This window comes from Trachymyrmex cornetzi, unplaced genomic scaffold (assembly GCF_001594075.2).
Source record: "Trachymyrmex cornetzi isolate Tcor2-1 unplaced genomic scaffold, Tcor1.1 scaffold350, whole genome shotgun sequence".
Lineage (NCBI taxonomy): Eukaryota > Metazoa > Arthropoda > Insecta > Hymenoptera > Formicidae > Trachymyrmex > Trachymyrmex cornetzi.
In genome coordinates this window covers 93,652-112,196 of record NW_017298214.1, presented here as the reverse complement: position 1 = coordinate 112,196, position 18,545 = coordinate 93,652, and the positions used below count along the sequence as shown (strand labels likewise).

The 18,545-nt window shown below is 33.3% G+C and overlaps 1 protein-coding gene across 1 annotated transcript in view; it reads left to right on the top strand.

The window, feature by feature from the left end:
- The window catches only part of LOC108763311 (protein bark beetle), a 122,018-nt gene that overhangs the window by 40,447 nt on the left and 63,026 nt on the right, over nucleotides 1-18,545 (top strand). The window contains exons 7-8 of the mRNA XM_018510819.1: nucleotides 1,656-1,825; nucleotides 2,229-2,467. Coding sequence (XP_018366321.1) covers nucleotides 1,656-1,825; nucleotides 2,229-2,467 — 409 coding nt within the window. The remainder of the gene's footprint in view (nucleotides 1-1,655; nucleotides 1,826-2,228; nucleotides 2,468-18,545) is intronic.

The window sequence follows — 18,545 nt, the reverse complement described above, 5'->3', positions numbered from 1 at the left end:
CGGATCACGAGCGGGAAGACGCTGAACACATAGGCATGGCGGAAGCGACTCAACTCATTTCCACACCCAAGAGGTAGAGTTTTCGGCGCGTTTTTTTTTACATGGTTTTCCCAATAGGCCTAGTCCACAGTCAAACTTTTTTATTCAATGGTCATTCACGAAATTTACTGCAAAAAAAAACGCGCCGAAAACTCTACCTCTTGGGTAGTGTGGAAATGAGTTGAGTCGCTTCCGCCATGCCTATGTGTTCAGCGTCTTCCCGCTCGTGATCCAATCGTCGTACGAAAAACTGGTTTATATGAAAGTTGTAGAGAATTTAGTCCTCTACAGCTTTGCCATTTAAATATATCAACTATTTTTAATAAAAATGGTCCAAAAGTTTAAAAAACTGGGACAATCTCCTAATTTTGTACACTTTACGCTTATTATTAGCAATAAATAATTATTTTACAAAAAAGTTGTTCAGATAAAAAAGATAGAGAATTTAATTCTCCATAAATTTGGTTCTTACCATTTTTAGCGAGAAATGCAAAATACGGCTACAAATCGATAAAACAGAAAATTAAAAATTTCGGGCACACGCCATATCAAATTTTGGTCTAAAACTGTGATTCCATATTCTACTCCGTCTTTGGAACCTAACCACGTCAAAACATTTCTTCTTCCATTTAATTGTTTTAGAATTCCTAAATTTATCGGGCTATACACACAATTTGTGCCGCGTCTCGAAAGGCAACAATCCCGATAAACACGCGACTTCGGATGTGACAAGGAGTGAGGGTATTTTTCCCGCAACTACTCTGTTACGTGCCTTTATGTTATATTAATATTGTGTTATAATTTCAGTTTCTTACTGTTAATATTAATGAAATTATTGTGAGTTGAATCGATTTATAATAAGTAACGCAATCATAAATTATAATCTACATAAAATGATTACTGTAGGGCATGTAAAAGACTTAGTGGTTATTTCGTGATACATACGTGTAGTGGAATAGTAAAGCATGTTGTGTAGCAAAATATAAGTGCTTTACTTTTGTATTCTTTATTTAGTTTGTTGTCTTGTATATCCCACCTGTTTGGGATATACGGCATTTTTAGCGAGCGGGATTTATGCCCAAGGCATATAAAGTGCGCAGATTGAATTCAGTGCATTAAATGCAATAAATGCATTATATGAAATATGTACCTCATGTCATAACACTTGTAATATATGTATGAAGATTGTAATTATTATTTATTATTTCATATACATATTTCATATACATATACCATTTGTATTCCTTAATAAAACTTTAAAAACATATTTTATAAGTTATTGTGTCATTTTACGTCTTATTTATATGCATTATTTACAAATTTTTCATGAGCCGTACATACCTCCCCCCTCCCTCTATGAATAGCCATATATCCCACCCCTATAAGGCAAAAATGCAGGGTTTTAAAAGTTTATTTTTCAATATGAAAATTAAATATTTCGGATTTCTAATATTTTTTTCGTAGTAGTGTAGACAGTACATAGTTTTTACTGATTATAGTTCGTTTACTTTAAACATAGTACATAATACTTAATAAATTAAGTTTTTGATAGGTGCGGCGTATATACCGGAGTTTATGCTCATATATGTATAAACCTATTTTAATTCTTCAAATAGATATGCTGGAACCGGGAGGGAGTACAATATAACTTCGGCGATTCATGTGGAAGGCGTTCCACCGATAATGGAGTCAATTTCTGTTTTGCATTCTGCCTTCACGGGTATCAACGTCACTACGTCGGACGCATCAGTAGTAATAAATAATTGTACTGTGCAATATAACAGAGGTAAGATATATGTAATAATACAATCTCATCCTTTTCTTCTTCTCATCTACTATATTTTAATATTTTATTTATAAATACAGTATAACTCTATTCATCTTTACTCCATTTATACGAACAAATTCGTACTCAGTTTTAAATATACGAACTCATAGCTAAACTCTTAATATTCAAACTAAAGCGCCGAATAAGAGCTTAATATGCTCAATATCAATTTTCTGAACGTTAGTTACTATTATCGGAACTAACATAGTACTGCTATAACTACTGAATTTCTGTTATCCAAATCATTCGATTATCGGAACTGTTTCGTCTCCCAACATGTTTGGATAAATGAAATGTTCTACTGTACCATGTTGAACAATATATTGATTTATTGTTATTTTATACTGTCGATTTATTTTAGGATACGGGATTTATGTAAATAGCTCATCCGGCATGGCGCATATCAATAATTGTACAGTATCCGAAAACGGAGCGGACGGAATAAAGTACGTGCACGCGGATGAGCGGCCAGACGATAAGCTGGAGCGTAATGACGTGTACGATCTATGCACCTTTCCTTCAACGGTCAGTCAAACTTTTCCCATCACTATATCAATGCAACAGAATAAATACGCACCCAACGTAAAAGAATGTCCACAAGTAAGTATAATGTTAATCACTATCAAATAAAATACTGTGCTTCGCATAAAAGGAGAGTACAACTTTTTTCATGTTTGGAAAGCGTTTTATTTCTACATTTTTTTACGTATTTTAACTTCTATATAAAAACCGAGAATTATATATATTATACAATAATAACGTTACACTCAAGGAAAAGTTAGTACATCGTGTGCGTGTGCATGCGCGCGCACGCGCGCGTGTGTGTGTGGTATGCGTATAAAATAAAGTTAATAAAAACCTTATTTACATCTTTACAAAATTGCTGTCAGTTCCCAGACATAATATTTATGATAAATATTTATTATTATTCATTTTTTTAAATGTTATATAAATATTTTATAAAGATAGACTAACTATTTAATGTAATATGATAAATATAAATAAATACACTATGCGCAATAAATTAAAGCATCATCTCTTATCGCCTTCGAAAAATGGGTAAACTTTAAATAAGTGTGATGACTTTACCTTCTACAAATGGTTACAATAAGACGTTCAAAAGATATTTTGTATAGCTTATATCTCTATTTTTCAGATCTGTACTTTAAATAAAGATTTGGCTGATTTTTACGGAGCTACACGATTACAAACGATGATCCGTTAAATTTCAAAATTTTTTGTGAACTTTGCAAAGTTTCATGCCGTAAATGAAAAGTCAAACATAAATACTAGGCGCGTTCAAGTTGACAAAGCGGCTAGCCTGCTTGCCATGCAAATAAACATGATTGATTGTTACTTATAGATCCAACCAATCACATTTAATTGCTCGACGAGCAGACTAACCGCTTTGTCCGGCTTGAACGCGCCCACTGTTTACGGCTTTCTACAGAAAGCGTGAACCTTTAACTTTAATTAATAATTTGCTTTTTTGATGAACATCGTACGATTTTTTTTCATCGAGCTATTTAACGTTGAAGTAAAACTGACCCTTTGACTTTGACTGCTCATAAAAGACAAACGGAGTACAGTATTCATTAAAAAAGAAAAAATAATTCAAAGTTTTTACTTTAAGACACTCTTTATCATTTTTTAGACAAAAATAAGCTATTTATGTAAAAACTTCAGTGAAAGATGAAGTTGAAAACTGAGACAATTACCTGTTTCTATTCAACTTGGTCTACTTCGATCAAAAAGGGAGAAAAACCCTATGATGTTAATGTAGTTTTATAAACTTTAGAGTCTACTGACTTTAACAAAACTAAAAGAAAGCAGTAGCGACATTTTTAAAGTAATATCCTTCCCAAGTAGAACAACAAATCACGATAACATCAAAATGACGTCACATTTGCTTAGGTTCATATACAAAGTTACGATTTTGGACAAAGCGGCATTCGCTGTATTGATTTTAATCTTATATCGCAGCAGGCATTAGCGTTATCCGAAGTGTATCACGTAGAGGTTGCAAAGTCGAATTTACGCTTATTATGGGTGTGCGTGCGTGCGTTCGTGCGTGTGTGCGTGCGTTCGTGCGCGCGCGCGCGTGTGTGTGTGCTGGAGGGACCCAATTATCGACATTGCAGTTTGATCAAAATCTCCGAATTGCAATTGACTAAATGGAATAAAAAATTCTTTTACATTAAAGTAAATGCAAAATCCTGATGTGGTGCCGTGGATGTTATATTAAAATCGAAAAAAAAAAAAAATATTTTTTAAACTATTTTTTTATTTTAGTATAAAATCCACTGCATCACGTCAGGATTTTGCGTTTACTTTAATCCTGTAAAAGGATTTTTTATTTCATTTAGTCAATTCCGAGATTTTGACCAAACTGCAATGTCAATAATTGCCCAGATAGCCAAACGTGTCGGAAGCCATGCACTGTAAATGTATGCTACATATTATGTTGGTAAAAATCGGGCAGCAGTCGAGCACGATCTATCATTTCAACTAGGGTTAACAAAAATACAGTAAAAATTCTAAAGGCACAGCATCATAACATGCTTTAAAAAATATTAGAAAAATTGAGCAAATATATTCGGCATAAAATATATACAACAAAATTCATACATTATATGTTGGCACAATATATAAACAAAAAATAAACCAAAAAGCTAGATTTGACATGATGTCATATTAAATTAGCAAAATGTAGTTATAAATCTGACAAATTTGCTCTCACATTGTGAGAACGGTAAGTAGGAATATCGCACGACTTATTATATCAAATATTGACAGCAAAATCACAGCAAAAATCGGGCACAGCGTGCCGTCACGATGTAACTGTCCAAAACACGGCATATGTATATTGCAATCTGCTTTAACAGATATTGAAGATAAAAACGCAGCAGAAATCGCGTATAATCTGTCGCCACATATTATATCGTACCATAGTTTTCCCGTTTACCGACGTATCTATCAATATTTATCTCGTATTTAAATTTCTGTCACGGGCAAATATATAGACTACATAACGCGGTTAGTGAAAATAAAAATGTGTAATATTTTCTTATCGATTTAATTTCTGACACAATTCCTATAGAGAATTCTGAATATTAAATTGATTTTTTTAAAACCGAATAACAATTCTCTCAATACGGAAAATGATTCATTTATTAACACTATTTAACAAAAAAATTAAAAATACAATTTCTATTTCGCAAAATCTTATTCTGATTAAATGTACTTCTTTAATAAAAATGCATTTAGTTAATAAACGTTAAATGTACGATATAATTTATATTTATTATGCGTGTTTTCTGCAGTCACGTCGTGACGGCAGGCTGTGCTCGGTTTTGGCTGTAGTTTTGCTGTCAGTACATGTGACGACAGATTGTGTACGATTTCTGTTGCGTTTTTGCTTTCATCAACTGATAAAGAAAATTGCGTTCTATATCTGCGCGTTTTTGCAATCACGTCATGACGGCAGACTGTGCTCGATATTTGCTGTAGTTTTGCTGTCAGTATTTGATATAGTAACTCGTGCCATAGTCTCGTCACGATTTCGCTATCACAATGTGACGTCAAATCACCCGAGCAGAAATGAATCTAGCCAATCTGATTTACCATCTAGGCACTAGACAGCATTTACTAGATAAGATTTTTAACTCGTCACTGGATTGTCACTAGCTAATATTTCGTAATATCAATAAATCTGTCTAGTGGCTGTCTAGTAATTACGACATTACACCTAGATCCTATTTACTGGGCAGCCACTAGACAGATTTTTTGACATAAAAAAATCTGTCTAGAGACTAGCTAGTAATTACGATGTTACACCTACATCCTATTTACTAGGCAGCCACTAGACGGATTTCTTGACATAAGAAATCTGTCTAGTGGGTGTCTAGTAATTACGACATTACACCTAGATCCTATTTACTAGGCAGCCATTAGACAGAATTTTTGACATAAAAGAATCTGTCTAGAGACTAGCTAGTAATAACGACGTTACACCTACATGCTATTTACTGAGCAGCCACTAGACGGATTTCTTGACATAAGAAATTTAAAATTTTACATGTAAGTTCAAAAAAACAATTCTAAACATGCGTTATATACAGGGTGGGCCATTTTAATCGATCCACCCAAATATCTCCAAAAGTAAGCGCTATACAAAAAAATTGTTTAAACAAAAGTTGTTCAGGACAATGGGGGTCATCTTTCTGCATTATTGATTTTGACCTTAAGGTCAATTTTTAAGGTTATTTGAAGGTCAAAATAATTTTTTTAAATGAGAACCCCTATTTTCGACACCGGATTCAGAAAGAGCGGGAAATTTTACGTCAGAAATGATAGTTTGATAATTTGCTAAAGTGACCTTCAGAAGGTCAAATGTTGAAAAATCGTCCAGAAGCTGTTTTCTTCAAACTTTAGAACATTTATGGGCGAACAAATGTTTTAGTAGGTTTGGAGACCAACGACCTTGGCTATCTTGACCTTGAGGTCAAATTTAAAGGTTATTAGAAGGTCAAACATGATAGATCGTATTCGTCGAGCCTGCGTTGCAATTCCAAGGGAAACTTTGCTAAGGACAGTGCAACATTTCCAAAGGCGTGTAAATTTGTGTCTTGAAGCTAATGGAGGCAACTTTGAACACTTGCTTTAATATGGTTAAAGTCAGAGGCAAGGGGACTGACGGTAAACAAGCACCCCAATCGTGAGGCAAGGGAACTCACGATAAACAAGCACCCCAATCGTGAGAGGCAAGGGGATTCACGGTAAACAAGTACCGCAATCGTGAGAGGCAAGGGGACTCACGGTAAACAAGCACCCCAATCGTGAGAGGCAAGGGAACTCACGATAAACAAGCACCCCAATCGTGAGAGGCAAGGGGACTCACGGTAAACAAGCACCCCAAAGGAAACAGAACTTACTACGTCCACGTCGTTGTTTCTGGGTAAAACTAAAAGTAAGATTAGCGAAGAAAGTAAGGTTTTTCATTTAAAAAATCACTTTGACGAATACGATCGAATACTCGAATACTCGACGAATACGGTCTATCATGTCTGACCTTCTAATAACCTTTAAATTTAACCTCAAGGTCAAGATAGCCAAGGTCGTTGGCCTCAAAACCTACTAAAACATTTGTTCGCCCATAAATGTTCTAAAGTTTGAAGAAAACAGTTTCTGGACGATTTTTCAACATTTGACCTTCTGAAGGTCACTTTAGCAAATTATCAAACTATCATTTCTGACGTAAAATTTCCCGCTCTTTCTGAATCCGGTGTCGAAAATAGGGGTTCTCATTTAAAAAAATTATTTTGACCTTCAAATAACCTTAAAAATTGATCTTAAGGTCAAAATCAATAATGCAGAAAGATGACCCCCATTGTCCTGAACAACTTTTGTTTAAACAATTTTTTTGTATAGAGCTTAATTTTGGAGATATTTGGGTGGATCTATTAAAATGGTCCACCCTGTATATTATATAATTAATACGTTATATTTTAAATATTTTTGTATTAATTTCTTTTATATTAAGAAATCTTGTAAGAAGACTGATTTTTTCATGTCAAGAAATTTGTCTAGCGGCTGTCTAGTAAATAGGATGTAGGTGTTACATCGTAATTACTAGGCAGTCATTAGACAGATTTCTTATGTCAAAAAATCCGTCTAGTGGCTGCCCCGTAAATAGGATGTAGGTGTAACGTCGTAATTACTAGCTAATCTCTAGACAGATTTTTTGTGTCAAGAAATCTGTTATAGCGGCTGCTTAGTAAATAGAATCTAGGTGTAATGTCGTAATTACCAGACAGCCACTAGACAAATTTCTTATGTCAAGAAATCCGTCTAGTGGCTGCCCAGTAAATAGGATGTAGGTGTAACATCGTAATTACTAGCTAGTCTCTAGACAGATTTATTGATATTATATAGCTAGTGACTAGCCAGTGACAAGCTAAAAAACTTATCTAGTCGATACTATCTAGTTACTAGGTATTAAATTGTATTTGTGCTGAATAACTTATATAGATAATTTGAACCATCTCTTTCGACAAGGTAGCAGTGGAGCAGTATGTTAGGTGAGTGACTCAGAAGCCTGGACTGTGGATAGAGTCACGAGTTCAAATCCTATCGGATGTTAAAAGTTTTTTCCTAGGCATTAGTGGCCCGTTCAGAACTTAAAGAGGACACAACAAAAGATGAAAAGGAAATATATTTAATAAAAATTATCTCTAGAAATTAGGTAGAAAATATGCTATAAAAATCTAGTCGAAAAAATGTTTTTTTTTCCTATTTAGTTGCTGTCTAGTTAGGATAGACAGCTACTATTAGGTGTTAAACTTAATTTCTACCGTTTTTCGTCTCCAAAATTGATTTGTTTCGAAGGGAAATATCTTAATCAAAGTATTATTAATTAGTAATAAAGTAGAAACTGAAGGAAATTACTTTTATTAAGGTATTCATTCATCTTCCTTTCGAAACAAATCAATTTTGGAGACGAAAGACGGCAGGAATTAAGTTTAACACCTAATAATTTTTCTTATACAACTGCTAGGAGAACATCACTATCTAGTAACTAGCTATGATTTTCCACATCGTAACTGTGTAACATTTTATATCTAGCTATTAGCTAATTTTTTTTGTATAGCTACTGTGTGACATATTTTGTTTAGCTACTAGGTAATTTTTCTTGTACAGCTGCTAGGATAAGTGAGCGTTACATAACTAGCTAGTAGCTAGTCAGAAATACTAGACGGTGGTTATCTAAGACACAACTTTTCTATCTAACGGTTAGCTAGCCATGAAGTTCAATTTCTGCTCGGGCATGCTTGATTTCTGTTGTCTTTTTGCTTTTAGTATGAAATGGCAAACTTTGCCCAATATTCGCTACGTATTTGCCGTCACGATACTTATAGCAAAGAATGCTCAATTTCTATTGCATTTCTACAGTCATTCTATGTTGGCAGATTATGCTGTTAGAAACTGAGCTTAATGAGGAAGCAGCAACTTGATATCTGCTGTAACATCATGATCAAGTTTGCTGGCATACTGCTGGCATTTTGCTATCTGGGTGGGTCCCTCCAATATCCCCTTAAGTTTTTACATAAATAGCTTATTTTTATCTAAAAAATGATAAGAGCCTCCTGTTTTACCACATTTCCATTCGGTGAAAAATCTCCGTATTGGATGTACGAATTGCAAAAGTATTATTACTTAAATTAAAGCACGCACAAACAGGACCTCAGCTGCACTGGATTTCATGAGGAAATCGAAAAAAAGTTTAAAATTCGTTAAAAATTCACTTACTTTTGGCTCGTACAGCTGTCACCTCAGATACATATTTGCTTGATATAAGAGTTTTAGAGTCCATATCTTGAAAATAAGCGTGCAGCTGAGGTCACATTATTGAAACGAACGATACCGAGTTTGTAGAACTAAGATTGAAAGTCTAGAAAAGAAATATTTCCACCGAATAGAAAATACGTGTATACACCTAGATAGCAAAATGCTAGCAGTATGCCAGCAATATGTCGGTAAATTCAGTCACAATGGTGAGCAGATTCCTGTCCACTGCGTCTACTTTAAGCTTGATTTTTGTCATCATGATTTGCTAAACATAATATAACAACAGAAATGCAGCAAGAATGGAGCATATCTTGCCATCATAATATGATGGTAGAAACATGACAAAAATAGAACATGACCTGTCATATCAGATACTAGTAGTAGAAATACAGCAGAAATCGTACACGATGTGCCTTTACGACATGATATCAGAAATATGGCAAAAAACAAATCGTGACCTGTCATATTAGACACTAGCGGCAGGAATACAGCAGGAATAAATAATAAATGGGATTTAATTAAAAACAAGATGAATATTAATAAAATAGAGTTTCTCATAGCAATTAAATTGGTTCTTGAAGCCACATATTTCACGTTTAATAACTCCTATTATAAACAAACATTCGGTATACCGATGGGGTCTCCGTTATCACCAGTAATAGCGAACATAGTATTAGAGGATTTAGAAGTTACGTGCATTAATAAACTATCAATCAAACCAAATTTTTATATCAGGTATGACATAACACTAGCTACAAACAAAGAGAATATACAAAATATTTTAAAAGGATTCAACAGTTACCATGAGAGATTGCAATTCACATTAGAGGAAGGGAAGGACAGACTCAATTTTTTAGACGTCTCATTAATTAAGAAAAATAATAACGAAATCATATATGACTGGTATCAAAAACTGACCGCTTCTGATAGGTTCTTGAATTATCATTCTCAACATCCATTAACACAAAAGATAGATGTAATATATAGCTTAACAGATAGAGTATTACTGTTGTCACACCCGTGCTATCACTAAAACAATCTACACAAAATAATTAGAATTCTTCTAGATAATGGATATCCATTACAACTCATTATAAATACAATAGATAGAAAAGAGTAAGAATGAAACTAGATCAGTCAAACAATAAAGACATTAATAATGCAACGGACACACGAAATGATAATGAGATATGCAACTTCTTCGTAATTCCTTACATATTTCCAGTTGGGCGAATAAAATAAAAAATCTTTTTCGAAATATGAATAATGTTAGTGTGGCTTATAAGGGGTTGAATAAATTGAATAACCTAATAAAAGTACAAAAAGATCGTATGAATAAATTTCAAAAGAGCAACGTAGTATACAAAATTTCGTGCAACGATTGCAATGCAACATAGGACAGACAGGTAGAATGCTAAAAACTAGAATAGCGGAACATAAAAACCACATCAGATGGAATACACTACAGAAATCTGTTATAACAGAACACAGAACAAAAAACGGACATAGTTTTAATTGGGATGATGTAGAAATTTTAGACGGAAATTTTAGAAGGAAAATATACTAAATAAAAGATTGACTGCTGAGATGATACACATACGTGGACAAAAGAACGGGTTAAATTTACAGACACAGAAAAATTGATTGTAGCGTATGAGTGCTTATTGGATAAATTCTAACTCTCCATCTCTATTGGTTACTTTAGTTATAATTGATGTATCGTCTACGAGGGGGCATGAGTTTTGATTTAAAGATGTAATAGTTAGGTAACAACATTGTATGACGAACGTTCAACATGAAAAGAAACGTAATCTATATAGTAGTAATCATTAAACATATATCATGTAAATAAAACTACCACACATTAAAACATAGAATGTACATGTTAGCAATACAAAAGAGATTCTGGAGTACAACACCATAATCATAATAGATATCAATTAAGAATAGAGTAATTGAATAACAACGTACATACAATAGTGACGCGCTTAAACGTTCACGACTGCTCTCTAGTCAAAATCACATAACACATACGTTCATTTAACACTTTACAACGTTTCAATTTTGAATAATAGAATTAGAATGACCAAGACTTCTACGTTAGTGTTTCAGGAAAAACGATGAGATATTATATTGATACGAACCATTGATAAGGATCCAAAACTGGGATCGAAACGTATAGAATTTTACAATAAAAACTTATACACAACAATTACCTGTGTTTAGACTTGATTGGCATTAAACCTTGACGAATTCACTTACACAAGTCGATTACGACATTTGAACTTTATAGAAATCGTGTTTTTACGAAGTGACATCAGAAATATGGCAAAAATAAATCATAACCTATCAATTAGACACTAGCAATCCTTAGAATCCGGGCGGTTTTAATTAATCCTGACCTCTAACTTGAGCATTCTGTTTGTCTCAGTCTGGCGTAAATCGGCAATGGTGTATAATAATTCGAAGCCAACCGATTTCCGCGAAATAAACGCGTGATCGCACTGCGCTGCCGCAGGATCGCCGGCAACTTAGCACTCATCGCTATCACAAGTCGCATATCTATTTACGGTTAACCGAAAAAATATTTTTACACGAACATCTTTTTGGCAAAAAAAGAATAATCATATAATTAATAACGTGCGTTATCAACGCGCGTCAGACATTACGCATACTGTATGGGTTATTATTTGAGATGACAGCGCATGCATGAATCTGCCACAATTCTGCTACATTTCTGCTATAACGACGTGCTTGCAGATAAACGCGATCTCTGACAATATTTTGCTAACACATCTTAATATTATATCATCTTCAATTTCGGTTTACTTTTTGCTGATATACTGTGCTAACATGCAATGCTCAAATTTTATTCTTTTTATGTCGGCAACTTCTGCCAAATTTTAGCTGCATTTTTTCTAACATGTTATGACACAAGGCCTGCTTTTTTTCTGATACATTTCTGCCAATATTAGTTGATACAACAGACTATGCTCGGCTGTTGGAGATCGGCTAACATAATATGCAAATACACATTTGTAATACGTGCTCTTGACAGGTTTGGCTATTTGGGCAGGTGCTTTGCGAAGACTGGGACTGTCAACAGAGCCGGAATTCTGTGTAGCAGTAGTTGCGCGGTCTTGCGATAGATGGTGCTGGCATATGTTAGATAAGAACAGATGTATACGTTGAGTAAGATAGAATGATATATATTATATAATATAATGTAAAAACTAAATTAAAGATGTCACCACTATTATCGAATTTGGAATTAAAAAAGTCTGTACTATCGACCTTGATCGAGTTGGGTAATCGGTTTAGTATCCCCTTAAGGGGATGCTGGAGTGCCCTGTTTTACCAATGAAGTATGATTAATTTTCCTCGACTCGTTTCTCTTAATTGCACTTACGGATTGAAAAGTCCTTCTCCACAATTAAAGTATTGACAACAACATTGGCTGCCAGCTACAATTTAATACGAAAAATGAAAGAAAATTAAAAATTGTAGTTTTTGTTCACTGGCTCCTGCAGTCAACTCATCACAATATGTGCTGCATATAAGAGTTTCAGATTTTACCCGTTTAAAATAAGTAGCTAGCAGCCTACAGAAAACCTCGAAGAACAATCTTATGCTTTTAGAAACGAGATAGGAGCTTTAGTATAAGAGAAAAGACTATATAAATATAAACTTAACCAGGCGTTTAGGAATCTGCGCTGTAATTAATGCGCTTATTTAATTTCCATCATATGCTCTTACAATCTTCATACATCGAATCTTCAACATCGAATGTTTCGGCTAATTTCTAGCCTTCTTCAGCAATTTGACCTCTTAAAAACTAATTAACCTCAAAATTATATCCATCCCTTAGTCACTCCAACACATCTGAACTCTATAACAGTTGGTAGGCTGAATGGTTCTCAAGATATAGGTATGTTAGACCTTAAATTTAATAGATCTAATATACAAAGTAATATTGCAATATTAATAGATCTATAATAATACACAAAGTAATATTGCAGTCAATCAATGTGTATCCGCATGCCTTTTTAGATTATGAATCTATACCCTCAATGTTTAATATTAAGAATGAATGGTTTATAAATTTATCTTCAAGTATAATACCGAAAGAATTACAGTGTTTATAGCAACTAGGTAATAACTTTGCTTTATCACTGTGGAATAAGAGGCAGGTAGTAACAGAATTCATCAAAAATATTGAATATAATTTATACAAATTACCAACAGAAGTAAAAAATCAATTGAGGAACAAGATTATACCATTATTCAATAAAATTAACGTTTTTATTAACAATAACAAAAGAAGTTCTCTATATATGCTCAAAGAAAGGATGAAAGTAGCGAAGCAATTTTTAAAAGAGAATCAAAATTTCATTCTTACTAAAGCTGATAAGGGTAACGTTACGGTGGCTCTAGACAAAGACAAGTATATAAACAGTATGAATGAGATACTCCAAGATACATCAACGTGTACGGTTGTTAAAAAATCGCCCGTGAATATGTTAAAGAATGGATTGAGGACTATTCTGATGAAATAGAAGAGTTTGGGATACATCACGGATGGCACATATCGTTGGCTTAATACGAGTGATGGTTTATTACCTTAGATTAGAGTGTATGGGTCCCAAAGATGCACAAAACAGATTTTCCACTAAGGGTGATAGTATCGTCGGTAGATAGTACACTATTCAATTTTGCGATGTTTTTACACAATATTATTGAGAAAAGTATTTCAAAACCAAACAGAAGAGTTAAGAATAGTTTTGAATTAGTTGACAAATTGAACAATAAAAGAATTAATAACGATATGACTCTAATATCGTTAGATGTTGTATCGTTATTTACCAATGTACCTATTGAACTTGTATTACAGAGCATTAAACATAGGTGGACACTAGGGTGGCTCTTATTTATCTTTGACGAAAATTTTTTTTCGAATTTTGTTTGCGGCATTTCCCAAAACTGTTCCAATTTAAGAAAAAAAATCTGTGCAAAATTTTAGCCCAATCGGATAAGAAGAAAACGTGCCGCCGGGCTACTAAACTTTATTAGAAAATGAAAAAATCATCGATTTTCTGAATATCTTCTAACTTATTGAACTTTTCTAAAAAAGTTTCAAACAAAAGTTGTAGATTTGAATATGGGGCATATTTTATGCCATGTTCATTTTTTCGTATGACGAACGATTTTCGAGAAAAATAAAAAAAACAGGAAATAGATTAAAAATTGTTAGTGATCTTCTTAATTGACTTGAATATTTTTAATTAAGGGAGGCACAAAAATATATATATTCTTGATTTTAACTTAAAAGGGTCATTTTAGAAAAATTTAAGAATAATTTATAAAAACAATATTAGAAACCGTTGATATAAAATGCTGTAATTAAGATTAAAAAGTAATTCGTATTTAAGAAAAATTTAGAATATTTTATTTTATTGTATCTCTCTCTTCATAATAATAGACTATTTTATCATATCTTAATGTAATGAATTAAGATAATTCTAATTAACACATTTTATATAAATTATTTTTATTATATAACTTTCAGTCTTATAAGATCTTATATCTTTTTAGACAATGTCTCTTTTCTATAGTCGGAGAAACCGATGGTGGTAGTCATTTCGTGTATTTCCCGTTTCACTCATCGAAAGCAACTCAAAGTCTGTTCAAATTGTACCCTCAGAACCAGAATTTTCTGTGAGAAGTGTGCATTACCATTCTGCAATCCATGTTTCAAGAAGAATCATTGAAAGGATTTATATTCCAGTGAGAGGCAAGGGGACTCACTCTAATCAAACACCCTGAAGGAGACAAAATTCTACCACGTCCACGTCGTTGTCTCCGGGTCACGCAGAGAGTAGAATGTCAAATTCATAATCAGCGACCCCGAGTACAGAGTTTTACGGAAATCTGTGAGATTTTCAAAATTTCATATCCGCCATATGGAAAATCCGCTATTTTGAAAAGGTTATGGCCAATTGAGATCGGCAAAAAAAATTTTTCCTCAAACTTCAACTATTCCGATCACCGTTGATCATAGTTAGGATTGAGTCTCGAAACTCTATTGACTCAAAAAAAAATTACGAAAAAAAAAATTCCAAATTTTTGGGTACTTTTTTACAAATCCGGACCCATATTAGATTTCCTATTTAAGCAAACTCAATTTTGATCACGGATTCTTGAAGAGCATACCCAAAACTAGTAGGAAACATGGTTTTTGTTTGGAAATTTCTCCTCTTTAGTTATAAGAATGAGGTTTGAAAATGAGCTGAAAAAACGGGATTTTTGGGCGTTAATGGGTTAAAGTCGAGTAATATGAATAAGCAGGATATCGATAGAAATGACATGGAGGAAAAAGCATGGTTCATGATCCCGTACATAGAATCGATCTCGGAAAATATGACAAACATAATTAAAGGTAACAATATGAAAGTAGCAATTTATAACCTGAACAAATTCAATTGCATGATCAAAGCGCAAAAAGATCCACTTTCATTAGTTTGTAACGAAAACGTTGTCTATAAAATAGTATGTAAAGATTGTGACGTATCCTACGTAGGACAAACATGCAGACAATTAGGAACTAGGATCTCAGAACACAGAAATGACATAAAAAGAAACAAGACGAATCAAACAGTAGTTACGATGCATAGGGACATGAATAATCATGATTTCAATTGGGACAATGTTAAAATATTAGACAGAGAACGAAATTATAATAAAAGACTAATATCTGAGATGATAAATATTAAACAACAGAAGAACGGCATTAATTTGAACAAGGACATAGAATTATAATTGTGTCCGTATTTTTGTTTTTTAACCAAAGATAAAGAAATCGAAAGATATTAACGATATGTATTCTATTAGTACTAAGAGAGATACCGCAGCATAAACATCAATTTTAATATACGAAAGATACGAATGTTTTAAATGATTGACGAATGAAGTGGTGATATATCTGAGAGTGATGATGAGTATAGATCAATGTAACAATATTCTCGAGGTGATTCGATACATTGGACTTCAGGTGATTATCTTTGAAAATAATGAGTGATTAATTCTCAATTAAATTTAAGATCTAACATACCTATATATCTTGAGGACCATTCAGCCTACTAACTGTTATGGAGTTCAGATGTGTGGAATAACCAAGGGATGGATATAATTTTAAGGCTAATTAGTTTTTAAGAGGTCAAATCGCTGGGGTGATCCCGATTGACCACGTCTCGATTGGATACCACCAATCACAGCGACCGGTGCTTAAGAGCTTTGTAGTCTCAAGCGCTGTGAGTGGCTCGTGTCCAATTGAACCGTGTCCAACTGGGTGCCACCCAAATCGCTGAAGAAGGCTAGAAATTATCTGAAACGTTCGATGTTGAAGATTCGATGTATGAAGATTGTAAGAGCATATGATGGAAATTAAATAAGCGCATTAATTACAGCGCAGATTCCTAAACGCTTGGTTAAGTTTATATTTATATAGTTTTTAATATAGAGGAATCGAATTTGTGTTTTTTATTGTTGTTTTAAGAGAAAAGAGTTGCCGAAAATTTCATTCGTATATTACGAGTGAAATTGACGTGAAGCCATGAAACCGAGCAGTATTTTAGTTGATCTCTTTCTGAGAGATGGCGTTCCAATATATTAGATAAGGACTGATGAATGCATTTGAGCGAGACACGATATATAATAAGTATAAGAAATGAATGAAATGTCACTATTATCGAATTTGAAATTTAAAAAGTCTGTACTATCGACTTCGATCAAGTTCGGCCATCGAGCCAGCATCGCCTTAAAGTAAAAACTTCAAATTTTTTCTTCTTTAATGAATACTATACGTTACTCCGTTCGTCTTTTATGAGCAGTCAAAATCAAAAGAATTATTTCTACTTCAATGTTGAATAACTCGAAAAAAAAATAACGTTTATCAAAAAAATAAATTAAAGATAAAGTTCACTCTTTCAAAAGCTGTAAACAGTATTTGTGCTCGACTTTTCATTTACGGCATGAAACTTTGCAAAGTACACAAAAAATTTTGAAATTTAACGGATCATCGTTTGTAACCGTGTAGCTCAGTAAAAATCAGCCAAATTGTTATTTAAAGTACGCATCTGAAAAGTAGAGATTTCAAGCTACAAAATGCTTTCTTGAACGTCTTATTATAATCATTTTTATAGAAGTTATACTTATTTAAAGTTTACCCATTTTTTTGAAGAAGTGAGAGGTGATGCTTTAATTTCCACGTAGTGCATTTCTGGTATTTTTTATTTGAATTATGTCTTATTAAGTATTTCCATTGCATTTATTAGAAGATTTACAATAAATATTTCATAATATTTATATTAAATGTTTATAATTTACCCAATTTGAGACCACAAAAATATTTACAAGATATTTAAAATAAGCTTTATAAACCAACACAACACAAAACTCCATTCAAATTCCCTGGGAGTTTATTTCACTGAGCTCTCGAGGAGCTTATAAAATTCGACAAAATGAACTCCCAGGGAGTTCATAATGCTTTTACAAACAAGTTGAGCTCGATTTTTGACTTCAGAAAAGCACTGTACGGAATAACAGATCAGAACGCCTGTCGAAAAAAACTCTACTTTTAGAGGATTTGATAAATATTTTTCCTCCTATTTTCTCCTCTAATTTTGTAAAATGTATAATTTTTACGCGTAGAAATCTACGAAAGAAAGAACATCACTCAAGTCTTGTTTTATTAGATCTTTTCGCGTTGCATGCACTTTTTATACTCAAAATCTTCGCTTTCTGTCTTTTCAACGTTCAAATATATATCTATATCTCATTTTAAGTGCAAAAATATTTGGGATTTCAAACAACGTGTGAACAGACTATTTTTTTTAATTTCAAAGTTTTTTGATGTCGGTAAGTTAAAAAATGATAATTTAATGATAATTTATGACTATGCATGCATATGTATTTTTTAATAAACTAGTACATCCCCTATGCGCGCGCTGCTCCATTATACTCTCCTTTTTAGACATTATGAAATATAATGGGTAAAAGTTCTGATTAGGGGACCCCCCCATAACCTTGACTTTGACATATATTGTCAAGATCATGACCCTGAGTAACCCCCAACAAGTTTTAGCCGTCGCTCGTCCCTCGTTAAAAAGTTATTAACAAAGGAAGTTTGAAAAATAACGTATTATTTTTGCTATATATGCAATATTAAATACTATTCTACATAGTTTTTGACTTTCAGAGGCGCACGACTCTCACCTCCGACTCTCACCCCCCTCCCCCTGCTTCAGAGGCGCACGACTCTCACCTTCGACTCTCA